The sequence below is a fragment of the Nelumbo nucifera genome, chromosome 4 (assembly GCF_055504915.1).
Source record: "Nelumbo nucifera cultivar China Antique chromosome 4, China Antique-T2T, whole genome shotgun sequence".
NCBI classification, from domain to species: Eukaryota; Viridiplantae; Streptophyta; class Magnoliopsida; order Proteales; family Nelumbonaceae; genus Nelumbo; species Nelumbo nucifera.
In genome coordinates, this window is record NC_142652.1 from 2225858 (window position 1) to 2250552 (window position 24695).

The window sequence follows — 24695 nt, forward strand, 5'->3', positions numbered from 1 at the left end:
AGTCTGTGGTTGATTGATCTTTAGATGAAGTAGAGTATAGGTTGCATAGTCTTAACCTCTAACCTTATTTCCTCTCTCATTCCCCCAATGAAACAGTCGACTAAGGTGGCATTTGATAACACTTTTCAGACCTCTGAAATCTGAAAATGTTGCTTTTCAGACGCCAGGGGTGTTTTGGAGTGTATCTGAATTTGGGTTTGAAATAAATTTTCAGATCTGAAGTAATAAGACCCAGGCCAGGCGCTGAACTTGCTCAAACGCGTTTCAGACCTGGCTGAAAGTCCAAAATACCCTTAATTAAAGACGCGCGTTCTTTTCTCCCTCCCACCGTTCATGTTCTCCACTTGATGCAACGGTGAACCAGCAGCAGCAAGTGACTCCTCCGGCCTTCTCAAAGAACATCAACAGCCTCGAAGTCCACCTTTTCGTTTTGCCTCAAAGTCGTAGTCTTTTGAAATCCATACATTCTCCTAGTCCTGCCCACCAAAATCTTCAACCTTGCACCGATGTTTTTGCATGAATTGGCTCTACCAAACAAGATCTGTTCCCAATTCTGCCTAAATGCTAATGTAGCCACTCCTAAAACAGAATGCTCATGAAATGCAATGGTGCGAAACACCTCTTGTTCTCACCTACTAATTAATAATTGTTGTTAGTTTTTCTTATATATTATATTTTCATTTCCTTGGTCTTATACTTGGAAAAGGTCTTATAACTCTTAGAGACCAAACCAAGTCGCCTTGGAAAGGATAAAAAGAACTAAAGCAGCATAATCAATCTAAGAGAAGTCACTCAAGAATGGAAAATTTTTGCTTCCGTAAATTCCAAACTACACCATCCATTGCAATTTTTATATTAAAAAACATTTTTTTTTAAGATGAGAGATAACCTGGAAACAGAAGAAATTCCCTCAAAACAGATGTTACAAACCCAATCCCCAACAGAACACCCCAAGATAAAAGAATCCCAGCCAAAAGAAAAAGAAACAGATACAAATTAAAAATATCTCAACCCCTAGCAACACATGTTTTCTCCAAACAGTGGTCATTTCCTCAACACTTTCTACTGAAACAAAGAAACACCCGCAACTAAGAGAATGGACCTACTCCTCCAAATCCCCTGTTGTAAAAGCTTTTAACTTTCCTTATTACCTTTCCTAATTTTCTTCACTTTCTTATTCGGTTCAATCCCAAATAAGCCCCTCTTCAATCTGTTAAAACTTTTCTATTAAAAACTACCATTCTTTCATGATCACCTGTGCTGTCCACATCGGAACTCTTCTTAAAACTAAAATTTACATCCGTGACATTTACTTCAACCAAGTCATCTCCACCTCATACTCTTGAAAGCCATTTTTTGCACATTCAATAACTGTCTGATTATGATGATCATATGCTGCCTGTTTCTATATCTCTTACCTCTTCTATTCCAGTTGTCTCGAGACTCTACAAATATCTTAATCACGATTAGGGATGGCAATTTTCCCCATTCCCGATGGGGACCCGACTTCCCCGACCTAATGGGGTCAGGGATGGGGACGGGGACGGGGACGAGGATTAATAGGAACCCCTGATAGGGGTCGGGGTCGGGGGTGGGGATTAAGGCCCCCACCCCGCCCCAACCCCGATTATGTATATACATACATATTTATACATATATACATACATACATACATACATACATGCATACATATATATATATGTTAAATATATATTATTATATTATTTATATTATATATATATCAAAATATATTTAAAACATTATTTATAATTTAAAATTTTTATTTCTTTTAAAATACTGATATCTAAAATAATTTTGGGGATTCGGGTCCCTACGAGGAACCCATCCCCGTTGGGGATCGGGGATGGAGGACAAATTTTTACCTTGGCGGGGATTGGGGACGGGGATGGGGTAGAGTTGTAAAGTGGGTCGTGCCAGGCCGTCACGACATAGCTCGTGCAAAAGGCGGGCCATGCCGTGCTGGCCCATGGGTCGTCATGGGCCGTGTCGCCCTCCCCGGTGGAAAGTTTGGGGGTCGGCCTGGTATGGCCCACAGTCCAGGCCCATGTGGGCCCATGCCGTGTCGTGCTGTGGGCCTGGGCCGGGCCAGACTACAGGTCGTGCCGTGCTGGGCCACAGGGCAGCCTTGGGACTTAGGCTGAATCGGGCTACACTGCTTTTTTTTATTTTTTTATTCTTTTGTTTTTTTGTAAATTTTGATTTCTTTTCTAAGTAAAATTGTAAAACTAAAATATTTAACTTTTCTTTGAACTTTGGGAATTTGGAACTATTTAAAAAATTAAGAAATGAGAAATCTAAGTTATCTAACACATAAATGGAAATAAAATACTTAACCAAATTGAAATAAGAATGATGCAATAACAAATTGGAAGAAAAATAGGAGTTTTATTTCATTTAAATTTGAATGGTACAAATTACAAATACAATGATTGGATCATTGGATACTTAGATGAATAAAATATGAAAATGGAATAAATTAATAAAATATAAAAAAAATACAATATAGTTGCAAATTGGAAATACAAAATTACATTGTTAAAAAAGTAAAAAAAATCAAATAAATAAAAAAAAATTAAAAAAAAAATTACCATAATTTGAAAAAATAAAAAATTCAATACAAGTAGTCAACTTCACGAATCATGACTTTCATCATCTGCTTCAGGTGAAATATCTGGTATAGTATCATGTCCTCCTTTGCCTTATAATCTATCTTCTGCATAGCCAATCCTTGAAATAGATGCACATCTCTATGCTTTCATTGTTCATGCAGCTTCTCTTGTCATCCAACACCCTGGTACCTTCACTAAAACAAGACTCCGGTGGAACTGTAGACACCGGAGGGGTTAGTAGATCACGTGCAATGGCGGCGAGAATTGATAATTTTTCAAATGTTCACTCCCCCAGGCTAAAATATCAAAATTATTTGATCCTTCACCTAAATTAGAAAAAATTGCTTGTAAATAAAAATTAAGTTCAGTAAATGAACTTGTAGAAGTAGCAGATTTCTGCCTTCTACTTATTAAATAAAAAAAGTTTCTATTCTACTACTGGGCTCAAGGTCAGAAGTAGAAGATGCTGTACAAGTTGTAGGAATATTTCCTACAACTTCAGATTCATATAAACTATACATTTCAAATAACAAATTATTAATTTCTTCTTTTTTATTTCCTATATCAATATTCATATTTTCACAATATGATTCAAGTAAAATATCTAAACCATCTTTTTTTTTTTTGATAAATAATATCTAAACCATCTTTCCTAATCCTAGGGTCTAATATTGTAGCTAAACAATAAAAGGGAGAAATGTTCTCCCAATATTTTTAAATTTTATTTTCCATTATTTTAACAATACATTGAAATTGTGGATTATTTCTATATTTTGCAAAACAAGCACTAATTACCATTAATTGATAAGGTAAATTACAACTAGTTGGATAATAAATTCCTGATAATTCATTTGTTGCATCATAAAAATGTTTTAAGAAATCTCTTATACAGACTGCCATTTCCCAGTCTTCCTCAACTATCATATCATTAGGCATTTTTGAATTATAAAAATTAGTAAGAATTTGTTTATGAGAAATACAACTTTCTAACATAGCATAGGTAGAATTCCACCTATGTTTTACATATAATATAAAATGTTTATATTTTAAACCATAATTTTGACATAAATATTTAAATTATTGTTTTCTTGCCCCTGAAATTTTAATATATATAATAAAATTTCTAATTTTAGAAATATGAGTAGAAATAATATTCAAGGCATCTTGAATACATAAATTTAAGATGTGACATGCACATTTAATATGAGATAATTTACCATTTAAGCATGGTCTTAATTGAGATTTTAAAATATTTATTGCAGAATTATTATTGCTGGCATTATCAAAACTAATAGAAAATAATCCATAAGCATGCAAAGTATTTAAATTACTTGCAGCAATAGTTGGGCCAGTATGTGGCCTTTCAAGCCTAGTAAAACTTAAAATTCTTTTATTCAAAAGTCAATTTTCATCAATGAAAGGGCCCGGTAACACAAATATAACTTATATTAAATTTGGATCTCCAAACATCCGAAGTAATTGCAACTTTAGAATTAAGATTTGATAACAAAGAAATTAAATTTTATTTATATGAATAAAAAGTTTTTAAAGCATCCGACCTAATAGTATTCCTAGAAACATTTTTATATTGTGGGTTTACAGAATTGTGCAACCATTTTTCAAGCTTTGGATCTTTAGCTAATATAAATGGTTGTTCTGCATGTACAATATACTCAGCTAATTCTTGTCTCATTTTTTCTTGTGAATATTTAAAAGTACCAAAACTACTCCCCCTCCCAATTTGTGTTTGAGTTGCTTCTCTCCCTTCATCTTCTTTCTTCTCATGTGTGAGCAGATGTTTGCTCAAATGACCCATACCACCCTTGCTACAATAACTAAAGTCCTTCCTACATTTTTGGCAAACTGCCATTTTCCCCTTCCCCCCAATATCCTCTACTTTGAAAATTTTCCAAACCGAGCTACTCAACTTAGAGGCCTTCCTTTTTCCCCTAGTATCAGTACTAGGGGTGAAAGTTCCACTTCCATTGATATCAATCGGATCAGTGCTAACACTATCATGATGCAATTGAATATCATCAATGGTGAACATGTTGGGGAATTGGTTTTCGGAAGAACCGGCCTTTTTTTTTAATTCTAAAAAGATAAAAATTAATCTATTTCAACTTACCCGGATTGCCAGTTCAAAATCCCAACTTGATTTCAACGGTTGAAGCCTTTCAACATCTAAGCCTCCCAAATTGAGATACTTGAGCTGGTTGAGCAAGCCTTCTTCTTGTTGAAAGTTGAAACTTTAATAAAGTTGAGACTTGAGAATTGGAGAATGCAGAATCTGACAATGAGCTAATTAGAATTACTCAGATTGCAGAGAATTGAGAATGTATGAGTATGATAGAGAGAGATAAGAGATTAAGACAATTGTTGAATTGGTGTGATGAGATTGGTGGAGGATAGGGCTATTTATAGGAATTGAACATAATTCAATTGCCCAACATACCCAAAAAACTAGTTGTTATTTAGTTGTTGGGAGGGATATTTTGGTCATTGTAAAGTTATTTATAACTTTACCCAAAAAGCCCCCCTAAACTAGTTGTTATATACCTGTTAGGGGAGCATTTATGTCATTTTTTCAACCCCCCATAAGCAAAATACATAAATACCCCCCTAATATGGCTGTTTATAGTTGTTGAGGGGGCATTTCTGTAAACCCACCCCCCCAAAAAGCTGAAACTAGCCGTTGCGGGGGGGGGGCAACGGCTATATTCCGGGCGGGTCGCGCTCGGCTCGTGGATCTCAAACCCCTAGCCCAGCACGACACGGGGGTTAATTTCAGAATCGGGGTCAGGGACAGGGAATATGATCCCCGCCCTATTGTCATTCCTAATCACAATGGGACACTACCTTCGATGAAGTGCCAATAAGGTCCTATGGTTTGATATGAGATCTAGCGTATTGTTTATCTTCTAGGGAAATCTTGCGTGGCCGCACCTAGGCATTTATTTGGGGAGGGTTCTCTAAAACCTTTCTTATTAGTATCCTCCATCTAATAAAAAAGTTTCTTTATTCTATTATAGAAAAATAATGTAGACTAGTATTTCCTTATCACATCAAGATGTTAGTTTGAAACTCTCAGTCTGTGATTAAATTACCAATTTCACCTTACCACTCTCAATTTCACATATAGAAATTTACTTAGCTGTGTTACAAGTATGGTCCAATTTGCACTACACTAATTTGTTTTGTTTGTTGGTCAGGCCAAATTTGTTGAAACATTATGGGAACCATGGGTTGAGTCTCTTGCCTGTATTGGACAACTGCAGATATTGAGATGTCTAATTACATTGAAGTTGAAATCAGCATGTAAGGTAATTATGTTGAAATTTGTTGAAACCTTTCTTATTCAGCATGTAAGAGATTTGAAAAAAAATTTAATTGTTCAGTCTAAGTTACTTGTTTGTGAAGAATTCCAAATTTTATTATCATCTCAATTTTGTTAAGCTGGAGCAAACACAGATATTGTATCTTTAGAAATTTGATTTTACCTGGAGTCTTTGGAAGTTTTAAATCTAATTAATTAGTATAAATATTATCTTCCATTGATATATTTGCTTTGATATATCAACTTGGGTCTACCTAGATTGTATTAATACTTACATATTTATTTGTATTTGAGGTATATTTTTCTCTGTACAACAATAGCTTTATTAAATTTTGGAGGACTGCGAATGGCATTGCTCTTTACCATTATAGGAGATTATCATGTTTGGTTATCAGTGTCTATATTTGAACGTGATGCTTTGCCGTTAGAAATTGCAAATGTGATTTTTTTTTTCTGATGTTCCTTATTTCCCCCCTTTTCTTGAAATTTACTCTTTTTTCCTATTTATTTTATTTTATTTGTAAGTTTTATTAATTAAAAAACCAATGCTTGAGGGGCTTAACCCTTTTGCATTCTAGTTTACACCTCACCCTTAGGATAGGGGAACACTTCACATCATTCCTTTATGTTTAAAAACATTCTTTGACTTTATTATCAATCAGAAAACAAAACAATAATTAACAAGTTTTCCTTAAGGCCTTATATGAAAATTTCATTTAATTTCTTGTGTATCCACATTGTGTTTCTCAAAATTGAGTTAAAGTGAGTTAATACGTTAAAATTTCCGATAGTATAGATATTTTGGTAGATACATTCATTACTTGTGGTTATATAAATCTATTCATCACGTATGCATGCTTGGAGAAACTTGGCAAATAGAACCTTGTCTAGAGCTAAAATTATGAACATAGAAGTAATTTGGCATATGGGATTTTGGGCTAATAGTTGAGGGGTCCTTGCAGAAGAGAAGGTACCATGTTCCTCAATTAGCTTAGTTCAATTAGTTGGAATGATCAAATTTCCATTTGTTAGCTAATAATCCCACTTTGTTTTCAGTTATATTTTTTACTTAATAGTTTAATTCAAAGACTTGGATATAAAATAAAGGATATGATATGCCAGGTGAAAGCAAGTTTAATTTCTTCAGCAGTAGGCAGTATGATTGCTTCAGTTTCCTCTCAAAGAGAAAAACTCAAGGTAAACTAATGAAAGAATACAATGATGACTTGAAATTGTATGCTTACATTCTTTTCAATCAATAACCACTACATACAAGTAATAATACAGGGCATCAAAAAGGAGAATGATGGAATGGGAGAACTCTTCCTCCATGAACTGAGCAAGCAAGGAATGCTCTGTGGCTTTTGCTTACCTCTTCAAAGCCTTTATATTTCAGAAGACCCTCCTGATTTTCTAAGCAGATGTGCATTTGTTGTGACAATCTCACAGGTAAATTTAATTCTTCAGAGTTCAGACCTGGATGGCTCTAGATTTAGTGGTCTATAAGTAGATTTACTGATGGGTTAAATCTTCCTTGTAGTCTATATGATTTCTGTTATTTGTGACTGCGTTTAAGGGTATTGGTAATTTGGTATAACTGATGATTGTCTTCTAAACTGACATAAAGAGCTAGATGTTTGTCTTACTTGGGGTGGCAATATGTTTTTTGTCATTTTGGACTGCATAAGCATATTTTAGTAAAGGCATGATTGCACTTTATACAGATTTTATCTAGTGCATGCGTTACATAAAGTTGTAAATCACACCTACAATAATCTGAATTAAAAGAAAAGAAACAGGAGAAAAGAAGCAGATTGAAGAGAGAAGTGATGGAGGATGAAGATGGAAGAAAATGAAGAAAAAGAGAGAATAGTTCTTAACCTCTCTTCAGCCCCCAATGATCTCTTTTATTCTTTTGTTGTTAAAATAAGGGCAATTAAATGAGTGCCCTTAGTGGGGCGTCCAACACTAAAGACAACAATAAAAAAAGAGAAAACAAGCCCATAACTAAGGCCCACTACCTACTAACACAAGTCATAAACATAAAGAAAAACAAAGAAACTAAGGCCCATTCAGCCCATTATCTCTACACATAACGCCAGTTGTTTCAAGCTCAGGTTGTGTATCCCTCCTGAAGTGCTATCATAGTTCTAATAATGGGGATGCATTGATACACAAATCAACAAAATGTCAGGAGATCTATCACATGGTCCAATAAAGTTCTGTTGTCAATCTATCTGTCATACATAGCCTCTAGGTTTCACTCAAGTAACCAGCTTCTTTTCATTGTTTCTAGCTAAAATGAGTACATGAGTTGAACAAATACGAGAAGAAACTTGTGAAATTTGCACTTTGCAAAATGCCCCAACCATATAGCTTTGAACCAAGGGTATATAAATTTAAAAGAAAATCAGGACTGATCTGAAGAACAACAGAATTCAGGAGTGCCCTCAGGAAAGAAAGGCCCGGCTTAGTTATGTTTCAAGAGACTAAGCTGTCAGAAATAGATAGAAGATGGATTAGAAGTATCTAAGGGTGTAGGGGTCTCAATTGGACTTTTGCCCCCTCTTGGGGATCCTCTGGGAGAATTCTCACAATGTGGAAAAATAAGGAAAGAGAATATTTGGAGGAACTCATAGGCCAATTTTCAGTATCTATCAAAATCAAAAGATCCATTGATGGGAGAGAATGGGAGAATGTCTATGGTCCCAATTCTTATAGAGATAGAAAATCCTTCTGGGAGGAATTATTAACCATTAGAGGTTTATGGGAAGGTCCATGGTGTTTGGGAGGTGACTTTAATGTGGTACTCAGGGAATCAAATAATCCAAATCAGGGCCAATGTTTTAAAATGTGGAGGCATGATGCGAGACATATAAGGCTGCAACTTGGGCCGGGTTGGCCCGAACCCAACCCTAACCCAACCCAATTGGGTTGGGTCGGGTTGATGTTTGGGTTAGGGTTAGGGTTGAAATTCATTAACCCGACTTTACTTCGGGTTTGGTTAGGGTTGACCCCTTAGCCAACCCGATCCAACCCGAACCTGACTCTATAGTACATGTCATATATAAATATATGTTATATGTAATATATAACATACATTGATTTGTTTAGATGCATGATATTTGTATAGCCCCCACCATATAGTATCATGTATTTCTTTTAAGATAATCACTTCACTTAATTCTAATAAGAAAGACTAAAACCTTAATAACATTATTTTATGTTTTTTGAAAATTTTATTCTTCATCTCCTCTATGTTGTTTGCCGCCTAAGAAAGATCTACCATAAGTCATAACTCATAATAAACTATAGTCATTTCTGCCACTTGTTTTTCTGAATTTTGTACCGAAAGAACAAAAAAAAATGTCAACAAACAAGTATCAATGAAACATAGGACTAATATATGTAGTGAGAGTTGAGTTAAGATCTAAAATTGAGAAATTATATGAGATTTTAAGGGATGGGAAGAAGGTTGGGTTGGGCCCAACCCGAAATTAACTTCGGGTTGGGTTAGGGTTGAAAGAATTTAGTTAGGGTTAGGGTTAGGGTTGGGCTAGGGTTGGCCTCAACCCGAGCTAACCCGGCCCGACTTGCAGCCCTACGAGACATTCCACTACCTAGAGGCATGAGGCATAGTTCAGAATGTAAGAGGCGTAAGCCTCCCGAACACAAGGAGGAGTAAGCCTCCCCCAACTTGCTCCAAGTTAGACAGATTCCTCTTTTCAGTTGATTGGGATGCTTTGTGGGGGACCTTGGCCTCTTGAGCCTTTCCCAGAGTCACTTCAGATCATTGTCCCATTTGTATTGAGAAAAGAATCTAATTTTGGAGGCCCCTTGCACTTCAGATTTGAGAACATATGGTTGGAAGATCCCTCTTTTAAGAAGAAGGTTAGAGAGTGGTGGGGGAGTGTGGGCCTTTGGAAAGGAGGAAAGTTGTAAGTTTCTCTAGAAAACTAAAAAGGCTGAAAGAGAAAATAAAAGTGTTGAACAAAGAATAATTTGGAAGATTAGAAGAAACTCTGGAATCTATATGTTCAAGGATTGAAGTCTTGGATGCAAGAGAATCTCAAGGGTTGTTGATAGAGGAGGATAGAGTGGAAAGATGGGGTCTGAAATTAAATCTAGAAGAGACCGTGAGGAAAGGAGAAACCAGTTGGAGACAAAAGTCCAAATGTAAGTGGCTATTAGAAGGGGATGGAAACTCAAAAATTTTTCACTCACTTGCAAATGGAAGAAGGAAAAACACCATCTCTACTGTAAAAGTGGAGGGTCAAGAAATAAAGGAAGAATGAGAGATCATTAGGATTTTTGTGAATCATTTCAAGGAGATATTCTTAGCCTCAAGGGGAACAAACTTAACTCTCCCAGACTTGGATTGGGATAGAATCTCAGAAAAGCAATCTCAAATTTAAAAACAAAAATTCGATTAAGGAGATTAAGAAAGCAATCTTTTCAATGGAAAGGTCTAAAGCCTCTGGACCGGATGGTTTTTCCATGGTTTTTTTTTTTTCCCCGAGTGTTGGGAGATTTTGAAAGATGACCTCTGTAGTGTTTGAGGAATTCCATCTTGAAGGAGAGATCTCTCCATGGACTAATGCCACTTTTATTTCCTTGGTGCCAAAGGAGTCAAGGACCCCAAAGGATTATACCCCAATAAGTTTGATTGGGAGCCTCTATAAGATTATCTCAAAGGTTATGTAAGTAAAATTGGTCTTACCCTCAGTGATCTCTCCATTTTAAGGAGCTTTTGTGGAAGGAAGACAAATTATTGATCAAATCTTGGTGGCCAATGAGAGTGTTATAGTGAAAAGGATGGGTGGTGAGAAGGATCTGATATGTAATTTGGACCTAGAAAAGGCTTATAATTTAGTTGATTGCAATTTCCTACTAGAGGCTCTATCTAGAACTGGATTTGGTGCAAGGTGAAGATTATGGATTGAAGGTTGTGTGATCTCAATGCGATATTCAGTTCTTATTAATGGAGTTGCAAGAGATTTCTTTCCTGCCAAGAGAGGGATTAGGCAGGGAGATCCATTGTGCCCTTTCCTTTTTACTTCGGTTGCAGAGGTCTTAAGTAGAATGATTGTTAAGGCAGATCTGCAAGGATTGTTTAGAGGCTAGATGGTTGGAAGGAATCAGGTCGTTGTCTCCCATCTTTAATTTGCTGATGACACAATCTTGTTTTGTGAAGGGTGTGATCCAATAGATTTACTAAGGAACTTGGAGGGTTTGATTGATAATTTTGAATGGGTCTCTAGCCTAAGGGTCAACTAGAGGAAAAGTTGTATAGCTGGAATCAGTGTTTTAAAAGGCGTGGGAGGCATACGCCTGGAGGCGCCCCCAAAACGCCTTGATAGAAAAATAAAAGAAAGAAAAAAAGAAAGGAAAGGAAAGGAAAGAATAGGGAAGGGAAGGGGAAGAAAAAGAAAGAAAGAGAAGAAAAAAAAAAGAAAGAAAAGGAAAGGGAAGGAAAGATAAGAGCAAAGAAAGTAGGCCAGGGGCTAAGCCCCCGGACCCCTTGGCCCCCAGCCCCCCTTTTCAACCATTGTTATGCATCTTCATTTTTCTTAATATAAAATATTTTTATTAAAAATAAAGAAAAGCAAGATTTTTCTTCCTCTTCTTCCTCCTCCTTCCTCCTCGTCCCCCCTCCTCTTAAGGAGGCTTACTCCTTGTTTGGGAGGCTTACGCCTTTTACGTTCTTAACTACGCCACGCCTCTAGGTAGTGGAACACCTCGTGTAACACCTCCGTGTTTTAAAGCAATGGTTGGACTTAATATGGAAGAAGGGGAAATCCTTAGGTTAGTAGATTTGTTGGGGTGTGTGTAGAGATATTGGGCCGAATGGGCCTTGTCCCATTATTGTCTTATTATTGTTCTTCCTAGCTGCTTTGTTTGTTAATGGGCTTTTCCTTTATGAGCCTATTAATCCTTTTTTATGTTTTTTAAGTAGATTGGTGAGCTGGCCGCCCACATAAGGGCAAACTTGTAATTTGATCAGTTTTAGTAAGATTAGTAAAAGTTAAGAGAGGTAGAAGATGAGACAATTGAACTCTTTTTCTTTCTCCCTTCTTCATCTTCTTCTTCTTTTCCTTGTTGTCTTCCTCTTCCTTTTCTTTCTTTGCTTAATTCTGAAATTATTTTGCAGAATTTTATTGGACTAAATCACATCTTGGTATCAGAGTAAGTCTTCCTCCCTTTTTTTGTTTTTTCTTTCTTTTCCCATACACCCTTCAATTAGAAGAGTGTATGCAGAGATATGTTGATTGTTTAGAGAATTATGCCTAGTTGGTAGAGGGTTTGGAGAGTTTGAATCTGGCTGTAGATTGCCAAGAAAGTGAGGTTGCTGATTTTTGCCGAAAACCCTAGCCTGCTAGAGAGTTTCTAGTTACATGTTAAAGAGACATTGTGGGTGTGGCACTCAAGGCTTTTGGGGTTCCTTTTGATCTCCAAAAGAGGGCAGTTTGGAAAGCTCTAGTACTGGACTGACCTCAGTTAGGTCTATAAAGACCAAAAGCTTTGTTTTTGGATACTCGTTTGGTCAATGGAGCAATCTAGAAGTGAGATGAAGCAGATTCCGATGTTTGGGGTTGGTCTCATAGATTCTGTTTTGATTGGAGTGATTACAATCAAACTAGATGGAACAAATTATTTGGCCTAGGCACAATCTATAAGGATGTATGTCTGTAGTAGAGGTAAACTGGGGTATCTCATGGGCAGTAAGGAGAAAACGGCAAAGATTGATCCTACATATGAAAAATGGATGTAGAAGAACTATACAGTGATTGGGTGGTTAGTCAACTCTATGTAGACTCACACAAGTCAGCATTACCTCTGGATGACTTCAGCCAAGGAGATTTGGGATAGTGTCACAAAAACAGATTCTCAAATTGAATGTTGGAAGAGCCTATAAGTTGAAAAATGATGTGAACAATCTGAGACAAGGGGAGAAGGGTGTAGTTGTCTACCACTCTATGTTGAAGTTATTGTGGCAGGCGATTGATGTTATGGAAACAGTTGGTGTTTGAGTCTACATAGAGTTTGAGTTTCTTACAGGACTTAACCCTAAGTTTGACATTACGAGACAAAATATTCTGGCTAGAGATGAAGTAACCCTTCTTCAAGCATATTCTATGGTGAGTAGTGAAGAGAGTAGGCAACAAGTACAGGTACAGGGACCACCTTCAGAGCATTTTGCACATGTTGGAATAAAGCCAAAGGGACTGAATGGAAAGAAAGAAGTGATATGTGAATATTGTAAGAAACCAAAACATACTAAGGACACTTATTGAAAGGTACGGGAGGATAATTAATCATTTGGAGACTACTATTGTAGCTTCCAACTCCTCAGGCTATACCTCTTCATTTGCCTTTGCTCACTCAAGTACTTGTGCTACTACAAATCATGCTATTACTTCAGGTAATTGTAAAATCCCTTGGATTATTGATTCTAGTGTATCATACCATATGACCAACATATCTAGTCTCTTTTGTTCATATCAGCTCTTCTCTAGTAGAGAGAAGATATCCCTTGTTGATGGGTCTCTTGCTCTCATCTCTAGAAAAGGGAATATCAAAGCCTCTGACTCCCTTGTTTTATTCTCTGTTCTTCATGTTCCCAAACTTAACACAAACCTTTTATCTATTAGTAGCTTTTCAACATTCTTGTTAACTGGAGAACAGCGGTAGATGAGGAAGAAGAGAGGAGAACAGGTCTAAGAATGGGCGGCAATAGTAGTCTCTGCCAGCCCTAGAAGCTAACTTATATATTCACAATAATAGATTACACAAAAGGACTAGAATGCCCCTGATTAGTGATGGGACACCTAGGCATAATAAAGAAAGATAAAACAGGATTCGGCCCAATAACTAAAGGCCCATAATAAACTAAGAAACTTAAACATAAAAGATAAACTAAGCCCACAAACACTTAACCACTCGAACCAATACTCCCCCTCAAGCTAAGCATGTATGTAAGTCATGTTTAGCTTGCCAAGTAAGCCTAAGAACTTCACTGAAGATAGTCCTTTTGTCAAAACATCTGCAACCTGCATCTTAGGAGTATAAGGAATGCAAAGTTCACCCGAGACAATCCTCTCTCTAACAAAGTGTTAGTTAATCTCAATATGCTTAGTCCTATCATGTTGCACTAGATTATTTGCAATGTTGATGGCTGCCTTGTTGTCACAATACAGTTTGAGAGGATACTCAACCTTTGTCCCAAGTTTACCAAGGAGGGTCCTAAGCCATAACAGTTCAGCAACACCATGATCCATAGCCCGATATTCAGCTTCTGCACTTGATCTAGCAACCACATTCTGCTTTTTACTTCGCCATGTAACCAAATTCCTTCCAACAAATGTGCAATATCCAGAAGTAGACTTCCTATCTCCAACAGAACCAACCCAATCTACATCAGTATACGCTTCAATTTCAATTTTATTGTGCCTTTTGAACAAAATTCCTTTTCTCGGGCATGTCTTCAAATACCTGAGGATTCTTTCCACTGCTTTCATATGAGGAATCTTTGGAGAGTGCGTGAACTGACTGACAACATGCACCGCATAAGCAATATCAGGTCGAGTAATAGATAGATATATCAATTTTCCTACCAACTTTTGGAATCTTTCTTTATCAGGGTAGTCCTCTCCAACCGATTCCTGTAGACAATGATTCTGCTCTATTGGAGTATCTGTAGGTCTACACCCCATCATACCTATCTCCTCTAGGAGATCAAGGACATACTTCCTTTGACATATATAAATGCCCTCTTGTGACCTTGCAACCTCAATTCCAAGAAAGTATCTTAGATGGCCTAAATCTTTGATCTCTGTTTCGAATGCAGCTACAGTAGCCCGAACTAGGAGAGAAGGAAGAAGAAGATAAAGAAGAAGAAAAGAGAAAAGAGAGAACAAGAGGGTTTAGTCGAAACTGATTAATTCACCATTCATTCGACCCCCTAATGTTTATTAGGTTCTAATAACATTTACAAAGACTAAACTGCCCTACTTAAGTGTGGGGCAGAGTATCTCTAATAAAACTGCCACATAATTAAAGTACTTAACAAACATGAGATGACTAAACTACCCCTATTCGGCTCACTTTAACACTCCCCCTCAAGCTGGAGAATATATGTCATATAATCCCAGCTTGTTACATAGATAGTTCACTTTTCCTGAGCTTAGAGCTTTTGTAAACAAATCTGCCCATTGATCATTCGAGCCCACATGTTCTGTGTTTATCTCTCCAGCAAGGACCTTCTCCCTCACAAAGTGGCAATCAACCTCTATGTGCTTTGTTCTCTCATGAAATACAGGATTGGATGAGATATGGAGTGCAGCTTGGTTGTCACAATACAGTCTCATAGGTTTATCCATGTGAAACCCAATTTCTTGTAGAAGATTCCTCAACCACACTAACTCACAGGTAGTATGTGCCATGGCCCTATACTCAGCTTCAGCACTACTTCTGGCCACAACTGTCTGCTTTTTAATCTTCCACGTCACAAGATTTTCTCCAAGGAATGTGCAATAGCCTGTAGTAGATCTTCTATCATTCACTGAGCCTGCCCAGTCTGCATCTGTATACCCCACTACTTCAAGTTTTCCTCCTGGTTTGTACAATAGTCCATGGCCTGGAGCTCCTTTCAGATACCTTACAATTCTAAGAACTGCATCCTAGTTAGGTATACGAGGGTTTTGCATGAATTGGCTCACCACACTGACTGCAAAGGATATGTCAGGTATCGTGATAGTCAAATAGTTCAGCTTCCCCACTAGTCGTCTATGCCTTCTAGGATCTTCAGATACTTCTCCTATATCACTGCTCAACTTAACATTTGGTTCCATAGGGGTCTCAGTCGGTTTTGCACCTAACAATCTTGTTTCTTTCAATAGATCAAGAACATATTTTCTTTGGCATAGATTTACACCTTGTTTTGATCGGGCAACTTCTATTCCCAAGAAATATTTTAATGTTCCAAGATCTTTTGTTTGGAAATGATTTTGCAGAAATACCTTTAGTTTGCCAATCCCCAATTTATCACTGCCAGCAATGACAATATCATCCACATAGACCACCAATAGGATCTTCCCAGCTTCTGAGTCATAGCTGAACACTGAGTGATCAACCTGGCATTGCTTCATTCCAAAACTCTTCACCACTTCACTGAACTTCCCGAACCAAGCACGCGGCGATTGTTTCAACCCATAAATTGCCTTCTTCAATCTGCATACCTTACCATCCTCCCCTTGAGCGACAAACCCAAGTGGTTGCTCCATATATACCTCCTCCACAAGATCACCATGGAGGAAGGCATTCTTTATATCAAGCTGAAACAGAGGCCAATCATACATAACTGCCAGGGAAATTAGTACACGAACAGAACCAATCTTAGCCATCGGAGAGAATGTCTCCATGTAGTCCACTCCATACAACTGTGAGTAACCTTTAGCAACAAGTCTGGCCTTCAGACGCTCCACACTACCATCTGGCAAGTATTTCACAGTATACACCCATTTACAGCCCACAACATGCTTACCAGGTGGGAGAGTAGTAAGTTCCCATGTTTGAGTATGTTGAAGAGCAGAAAGTTCCTCCATTGCCCGCCGCCACCCAGGTGAACTAAGAGCTTCTTGAACATTGTTAGGTATGGAAATAGAGTACAAAAGTGAAACAAACTGGCGATGTGAGGTAGAAAGATGAGATAATGAAACAAAATTGGAAATGGGATTGAGGGTAGAACTGCGTTTACCTTTCCGTAAGGCAATGGGTAGGTCAAGGTCTGAAGGTTCAACAATAGGAGCCATGAGAGGATCCGCAGATGAGGTAGAAGCTGGAGGAGGGGCTGGTGTCGTCCAACGTGTATACACTTGCCAGTTTGGTGGTCGTTCGGTGGTGATCTGCACTGGATGAGGTGATGAGTCTATTCCAACAACAGCATCTGGAACTGGATCACTGACAGGAAGAGGAAGAGGAAGTATGGGTGGAGACGAAGGTGCTTCAAGACTTGAGAAGAAGGGGACAGACTCAGAAAAGGTGACATCAGGGCAGACATAGCACTTTCGGGTAATGGGATTATAACACTTGTACCCTTTTTTAGTCCGTGAGTAGCCAAGGAAGACACATTTAATTGAGCGTGCATCTAGCTTGTCTATTCCAAGACTCAGATTGTGGACAAAACACACACAACCAAAGACACGAGGAGTTAATGGGAATGGATATAAAGTGGGAAATGTAGAGAGCACTGATGTGGGCCCCACTGCAGTGGTCCCCACTGTGTTCGTAGGACAGCAGCGTAGTTATTTATTTCAGTTATAGCAGTGTCAGTTTGAGTCAGTTTGTTAATTCAGTTGTTATTTATTTCAGCTTTTATTTACTTTATTTATTATGTAAGTACTAAGGGCAAATGTGTCCTTTCCATTATGTACTAAACATAACCTATAAATATTAAGAGAGTGGCGGCGGCAGATTTGTTTTAGAATCTGTCCCTCCTTTCAACAACTTGTGTTCTCTTGTTTCTCTTCTATTCTCTCTCCTTTCTCTCACTTTTCTTCTGTTTTGCAAACCTAAAACCTATTAGGATTCAAGACTGATTACAGTCTTGATCTTCTACTTGGTATCAGAGCCTATCTAGGGCTTCTCATGTGTGTCTAGTCCAGCCGACCACATGAGGACTAGCTAGGGCTGGAAGCTTTGAAGAAGTTTTCGGTGGCTGAATCTTGGAGATTACCAGAAGAGGTTCGCAACAGTTGAAGACTTGCCGCGGCTTGCAGAGAGTTGGTAATCAGGAAGAGGCAGCGAAGGTTAGGGTTCAGGTAACCCTAGAAGACAGTAAACCGAAGTACATAAGTAAGTTTTTTTTTTATTGAGTTTCAGAGACTGCAATCAGTCAAGATAGGTTGGACTTATCTAGAAAGAGGGGCCGAACTGTGTTCAAGTTTGTTTCTAGGGTTTGGCTTGTCGAACTGTGTTTAAGTTTGTTTCTAGGGTTTGACTGTTGGGCCGAACCCCCCTCTTTAAAGGTGATTAATTTTTAGGGTTTCATATTGCCCTACGACAAGTCCCACTTGTGCGGATTGCTTGGAGAGTGTAGATGAGCACTTACTTCAGACCTACAGTTGAAACCCTAATTTTGCTCTCGCAGCAGTGGGCCCCATAGTAGTGATTTCAGAAAATAGCAACTCAGATTGATAGGCTGCCTGGTACTGTGCATGCCGATTGATTTCAGATCAGATTTGAGTTGATTTCTTGCATATACTGTGATGGGCGATTGATTTCAGATCAGATTTGGGTTGGTTTTAGATCGGATCAGATCAGATTTCAGATCAGTTTTGTGTTGGTTTCAGATCAGATTTCAGACCTGCTTGTTTTACTCTGTTTCCTGGTACAGTAGTAGTGGCTCTAACAGTTTGTAGCCACTGATTCTTGATCAAAGATGGAGTTTAAGGGTTAGGGAGAAAGTAGTTTTGGAAACAACAGTTTTGGTGGTGTATCTGAAACCGGGTTTCAGATTACAACTATGAGATTTGATGGGTCAAATTACTTGGAGTGGGCTCAATCAGCCATGATGGCTATTGGAGGAAGGGGAAAACTGGGTTACCTCTTGGGAGATGTGAAAGAACCTTCCAAGGGGAAAACTGGGTTACCTCTTAGGTCATTTGTCTTTTAAGTCTTTGAAGAGTCTGTTTTCTGCTTTATTTGAGTCTGTTGAGTTATCAAAGTTGAGGTGTGAGAGTTGTGAGTTTGCCAAACATTGTAGAACCTCTTATTCTTTAAGTAATAAAAGGAGTAATTCCTCTTTTGTATTGTGCATACTGATGTTTGGGGGCCATATCATATCTCTTCTATGGGTGGGTACAGATATTTTCTACTGTTTGTTGATGACCATACCCGTTTTTCTTGGGTCTATCTTATGCGTTCTCGGGATGAGGTTCCTGCTCTGACCCAAAACTTCCATCAGATGGTTCTCACTCAGTTTGGGACCAAAATTAAAGTCCTTAGATCTGATAATGCAAAGGAATACTTTGCTCAGCCATTGACCTCCTACCATTTTAGCCATGGAGTTATTCACCAGAGCACTTGCCCTTATACACCACAGCAAAACGGCGTTGCCGAAAGGAAGAATAGGCATATCTTGGAGGTGGCTAGAAGCATTATGTTTACCTCCAATGTACCTATTCGCTTCTGGGGTGATGCTATCCTCACGGCAGTTTATCTCATTAATTGAGTTCCTTCCCGGGTCCTTGATATGAGAACCCCTTTTCCCTTCTATACCCAGATGAGGAGTTGTTCATTGTTCCCCTTAAAACCTTTGGTTGTACCTGTTTCGTTCAGCTTCTCGGGCCTCATCATCCCAAGTTTGAACCTAAGGCCTTCAAATGCATTTTCCTTGGTTATGCACAAACTCAAAAGGGTTATTGCTGCTATGATTTGGTTTAAGGGAAACGTTTTGTCTCCATGGATGTCACCTTCTTTGAGGAGACACCCTATTATCCTAGGGTTTCTCCTCAGGGGGAGAGCAGTGAGAGTGGGGTTGCTTTGAGTTTCTTTCCTCAGGGGGAGAGCAGTGAGAGTGGAAGTGGGGTTTGTAGAAGTGTGGCTGTTCCTTTACCTATTCCACTGGGTAATGAAGGTTGTAGTGGTGAGGGTGGTCAGAGGGAGCCGGAGTTTAGAGTCTATCACAGGCGATGCAGGCAGGTTCATCCTAGTCTTCGGCAGTCCCGGCCAGCTCCAGTTCCTTCTGCGGCTCCAGATCCAGAGCCTACTGAGATACCTCTCACTGTTGCCACTTACCCTCCTGCAGCATCTCACAGTTCTTATCCTATGATCGTCTGTCACCATCTTACCGGTCCTATCTCACTTCCATTGCCGATGTCCCTATTCCAAGAATAGTGCAAGAAGCCTTATCAGTTCCAGAATGGAAAGATGCAATGCAAGTCGAAATGGATGCCCTGTTGAAGAATAATACTTGGGCACTGGTTGACCCACCAAAAGGAAAGAAACCGGTGGGTTGCAGATGGGTGTTCACTGTGAAGCATAATGCTGATGGCTCTATTGAAAGGTACAAAGCCCGGCTGGTTGCAAAGGGGTTCACTCAGACTTATGGTATAGACTACTTGGAGACCTTTGCCCCAGTAGCAAAGATGGCCACCATCCGAGTTCTGTTATCCCTTGCAGCAAATCATTCTTGGCCCCTGTTTCAGATGGATGTTAAAAATGCCTTTCTGAATGGAGATTTACAAGAAGAGGTTTACATGCAGTTGCCTCCTGGATTCTATGATATAGAGACAGGTAAGAAGGTTTGCCGACTGAACAAGGCATTGTATGGTTTGAAGCAGTCACCTAGAGCCTGGTTTGATAGGTTCAGATTAGCCCTTGGAAAGTTTGGTTATGTACAGGCTCAGTCAGATCATACACTATTCATCAAGAGGGTGGAGTCCTCTCTGACAATACTAGCAGTATATGTTGATGATATTGTGGTGGCAGGAAATGACAGTCATGAGATTGAGTCCCTCAAACAGCTCCTTCATCAAGAGTTTGAGGTGAAAGACCTTGGTGCACTACGGTACTTTTTGGGTATTGAGGTTGCTAGATTCAAGCAGGGGATTTTTATCTCTCAGAGAAAATATGTTCTAGGTCTGTTGGCGGAAACTGGAAAGTTGGGTGTTAAGCCGCTTGATACACCCATCGAACAAAATCACAAGATTATTGCAGAGGGTGGGGAGCCTCTTGAAGACAAAGTTATGTTCCAACGGTTGGTTGGAAAGCTTCTATATCTCTGCCTCACTCGGTCGGATATCAGCTATGCAGTTTGTGTTGTTAGCCAGTACATGCACTCCCCTAGAACTTCTCATCTTCTTGCGGCAGAGAGAATATTAGCATACTTGAAGAGATGCCCGGGTAGAGGTATATTGCTCAAGAACAATAATCACATGAGGGTGGAAGTCTATACAGATGCTGATTGGGCTGGAAGTGTTGATGACAGAAGGTCTACCTCTGGATATTGTGCCCTGGTGGGAGGTAACCTTGTCTCTTGGAGGAGTAAGAAGCAGAGTGTTGTTTCCCGCTCCAGTGCTGAAGCGGAATACAGGTCAATGGCTAATGGAGTGGCTGAAATCTTATGGCTGAGGTCACTACTTGAAGAGTTGGGTATTGACTATGAAAAGCCCTTAATGCTGTATTGTGATAATCAGGCAGCTATTAATATAGCCCACAACCCAGTGCAGCATGACAGAACTAAACATATCGAAGTTGATTGACATTTTGTGCGAGAAAGGGTCGCATCACAAGAAGTGTGTCTTCCGTACATCACATCTAATATGCAGCTCGCGGATATCCTCACCAAGGCTGTACCAAGGAAGAAGTTAGAGACAGACCTATCCAAGTTGGGAATGATAGATATCTACTCCCAACTTGAGGGGGAGTGTAGAGAACACTGATGTTGGCCCCACTGCAGTGGTCCCCACTGTGTTCGTAGGATAGCAGTGTAGTTATTTGTTTCAGTTATAGCAGTGTCAGTTTGAGTCATAACCTATAAATATTATGTACTAAACATAACCTATAAATATTAAGAGAGTGGCGGCGGCAGATCTGTTTTAGAATCTGTCCCTCCTTTCAACAACTTGTGTTCTCTTGTTTCTCTTCTATTCTGTCTCCTTTCTCTCAATTTTCTTCTGTTTTGCAAACCTAAAACCTATTAGGATTCAAGACTGATTACAGTCTTGATCTTCTACTAGAAACAAGGTAGAGAAGGGGGACCGACCATGAAGGATGAAAGAGGGCATCCGATTAATGTGAAAACATGCATGAGTACAACATCACTCCAACACCGTTTAGGAACATTCATGTGATGAAGAATAGACCGAGCAGTTTCAAGAAACTGACGGTTCTTCCGTTCAGCTACCCCATTTTGTTGAGGGATGAATGCACATGAGGTCTGATGAATATTGCCATGTTCTAAATACTGTTGAAATGAAGTAAGAAATTATTCACGACCATTATCTGAATGGAGAATTTTGATCGAAACACCAAACTGTGTGCGTATTTCACCATGGAATTTTTGAAAAATGGAAAACATTTCACTTCTTTCTTTCATTAAGTAATTCCATGTCATTCTTGAACAATCATCAATAAAGGAGACAAAATACTTGTACCCATTATAAGACTCTATTTTGATTGGACCCCAAACATCTGAATGAACCAAAGAAAAAGGACTCAACATACGACTCTCAGCTCTTGGACTGAAGGACACACGACGATGTTTCCCAAACTGACATGACTCACATTGCAAAGCTGACAAATGGCTCAATGACGGGACGAAAATCTTGAGAGCCTTGAGAGATGGATGTCCCAGTCGGCAATGCCATTGTAGAGGAGTAAGTGAAGTCTGAAGAGCAATTGAAGATCCACCACTGTCAAGATAATACAATCCACCAGCTTCATGCCCCCCACCAATCTTCTTCCCGTCTTGAGATCCTGAAAAACACAAGTGGAAGGAAAGAAGGTAACAGAACAGTTAAGAGCTTTGGTTATTTTACTAACAGACATAAGATTGAATGGAAACTTAGGTACATATAAAACAGATGATAAGGGCATAGAAGCCATGTCAACATTACCAACACCATAGATGGGAGATGAGGACCCATTGGCAAGTGTAACAGTTTGTGATGTGAAGGTTTCAGAAAGAGAAGAAAACACACCTGGAGTCCCGGTCATATGATCTGAGGCTCCAGAGTCAATAATCCAGGGAGGGGTTTTAGATGACATGCAAGCAATACCTGATTGGGCAAGTGTGGCAGTGGTATGCTGTGAAGTAGTTTGAAGGAACCGTTCATACTCATCACGCAGTACACTCACCATCTCCCTCCCAGAAGTAGATGTAGATGTGGGAGGAGTTCAGTCTGCCTGTTTACTGTCACTGATATCAACCTCACCTGCTACAGCATGATTAGCCCATTTAGGGAGAGGGCCATGTAGGTCATAACAGAAATTCACTGTGTGTCCTTCCCTACCACAATGAGTACACTTCCTTGTAGTGTTATTCTTCCCTCTGCCACGGCCTCCCCCTGAGTCACGACCACCCCGACCAATCATGGAACTGCCACGGCCTCCTCGGGGAGCATGACCTCCCCCTCTTGTACTATGTCCACCTCCTCTAGCTGTCACAAGTGCTGATCTATCATACTGTGTGGAGTTCTCTGTCTGTCCCAAAGAAATTCTACGAAGCCTTGAGAATACTTCCTCAAGTGTAGGAAGAGAAGAGCCCCCTAATATTTGGGCTCCAACTGGTTCATACTCCGACTTCAGCCCCACTAAAAATCTTGTAACATCTAGTTGTTCCCTTTGCTGTTGCTGAACTTTAATATCTAGAGTGAGGGGATGATTCATTCCTTATATTCTTCATGTAGGCATAGTACTCTTCTAGTGTTTTGGTTCATTGTTGTAAATCAAAGTACTCCTAATAAAGTTGATATACTCTTGTTGTGTTATCTTGTCCAGAATATAGCTTCTTAGCATGCTCCCATATATCCTTAGCCGTATCAAGGAACATGAAGTTGGCACTAATTTTGGGCTCCATACTATTCCACAGCCAAGTCATGATTTGAGCATTTTCTTGTTCCCAATCATCAAACCCTGGAGAGTCAGCCAGTGGCTTCTCATCTTTTACATGCTTCATTTTCCTCTTTGCCTTGAGAAAAACTTCCACAGATTTAGCCCATGGAACGTAGTTTTCCCCATTCAGTTTAATTGAGGTCATCTGTACCCCTAGGTAGTCGGGGGAAACCACCACACTAGGTTTCTGATCGTTGTACCCATCTCCTATTGCTGCCATTGTACTCTTTCACAGTTGCCTCTAACCTGACTTCTCAGCTACAAGCTGACTGATGTTATTCACAGTTTGATATTTCAGCACCTATTGCAGCCCCTAAACACAACAGTGAGAGCCCACGCCTTGTTCTTATCCACACTACTGCTGACTTCACAAACCCACGAACCACATAAGCGTCAATTTAGCACTCACTAATCACATGTAGGCCCTCTTACAACCACTCAATAAAAGTTGTGCACCACAAGCACCATAACACAGTCAAATCTGCTACACCCAGTTCAGACTTGTTTAACACATTTAAGAGGGTATTACACAACCACAAAGAACTTGGCTAGGTCACTGCATTACACCTTACACCACTTGGCCACCTGCAGCAGCCCTAACCCACTCAACCACTTACAGCAGCCCCTACACCATTTGGCTACTGTACACAGCCCGTTCAAGGGCAACAATGAACCTAGTTCTCTAGGTTCTAATCAGTACTAACTGATTCTTGAAGGGTTTCTACCCAGAAATACCAGCAATACAAAAGGACTAGATAACCAACCTTCCTTTGAGAGTATCAACCAACCATTCACTGCTGAAATCACTTTCCTTAATGAAGAAGACTGTGCGTAGCAGAGAGAAACGAGCTGTGATGTCTCAGACCTAGGGCGAACCAGTTCTCCCCATTAACTAACCAGAAACGAAGAAGAAGGTGTCACGAACACAGCTGAGATGCTTTACAAACTAAAGCAGGTCAGGAACCTCGCTCTGATACCATGTTTCGAATGCAGCTACAGTAACCCGAACTAGGAGAGAAGGAAGAAGAAGATGAAGAAGAAGAAAAGAGAAAAGAGAAAACATGAGGGTTTAGTCGAAACTGATTAATTCACCATTCATTCGACCCCCTAAT

General features: G+C 39.3%; 1 protein-coding gene across 14 annotated transcripts in view; it reads left to right on the forward strand.

Annotated features, from left to right (window-relative positions):
• The window catches only part of LOC104591878 (uncharacterized), a 135286-nt gene that overhangs the window by 86882 nt on the left and 23709 nt on the right, over nt 1–24695 (forward strand). For 10 of the 14 annotated variants that reach the window (XR_016085525.1, XR_016085527.1, XR_016085526.1 and 7 more), the window contains 3 exons: nt 5843–5953; nt 7090–7164; nt 7255–7416. Coding sequence is in view for 5 of the 14 variants with exons in the window: in XM_010250959.3 (XP_010249261.1) it covers nt 5843–5953; nt 7090–7164; nt 7255–7416 (348 nt within the window). In the remaining 9 variants the exon portion in view is untranslated. Of the gene's footprint in view, nt 1–5842; nt 5954–7089; nt 7165–7254; nt 7417–24695 lie in introns of those variants that run through there. The other 4 variants (XR_016085532.1, XR_016085529.1, XM_019196782.2 and 1 more) reach the window with 3 other exon arrangements.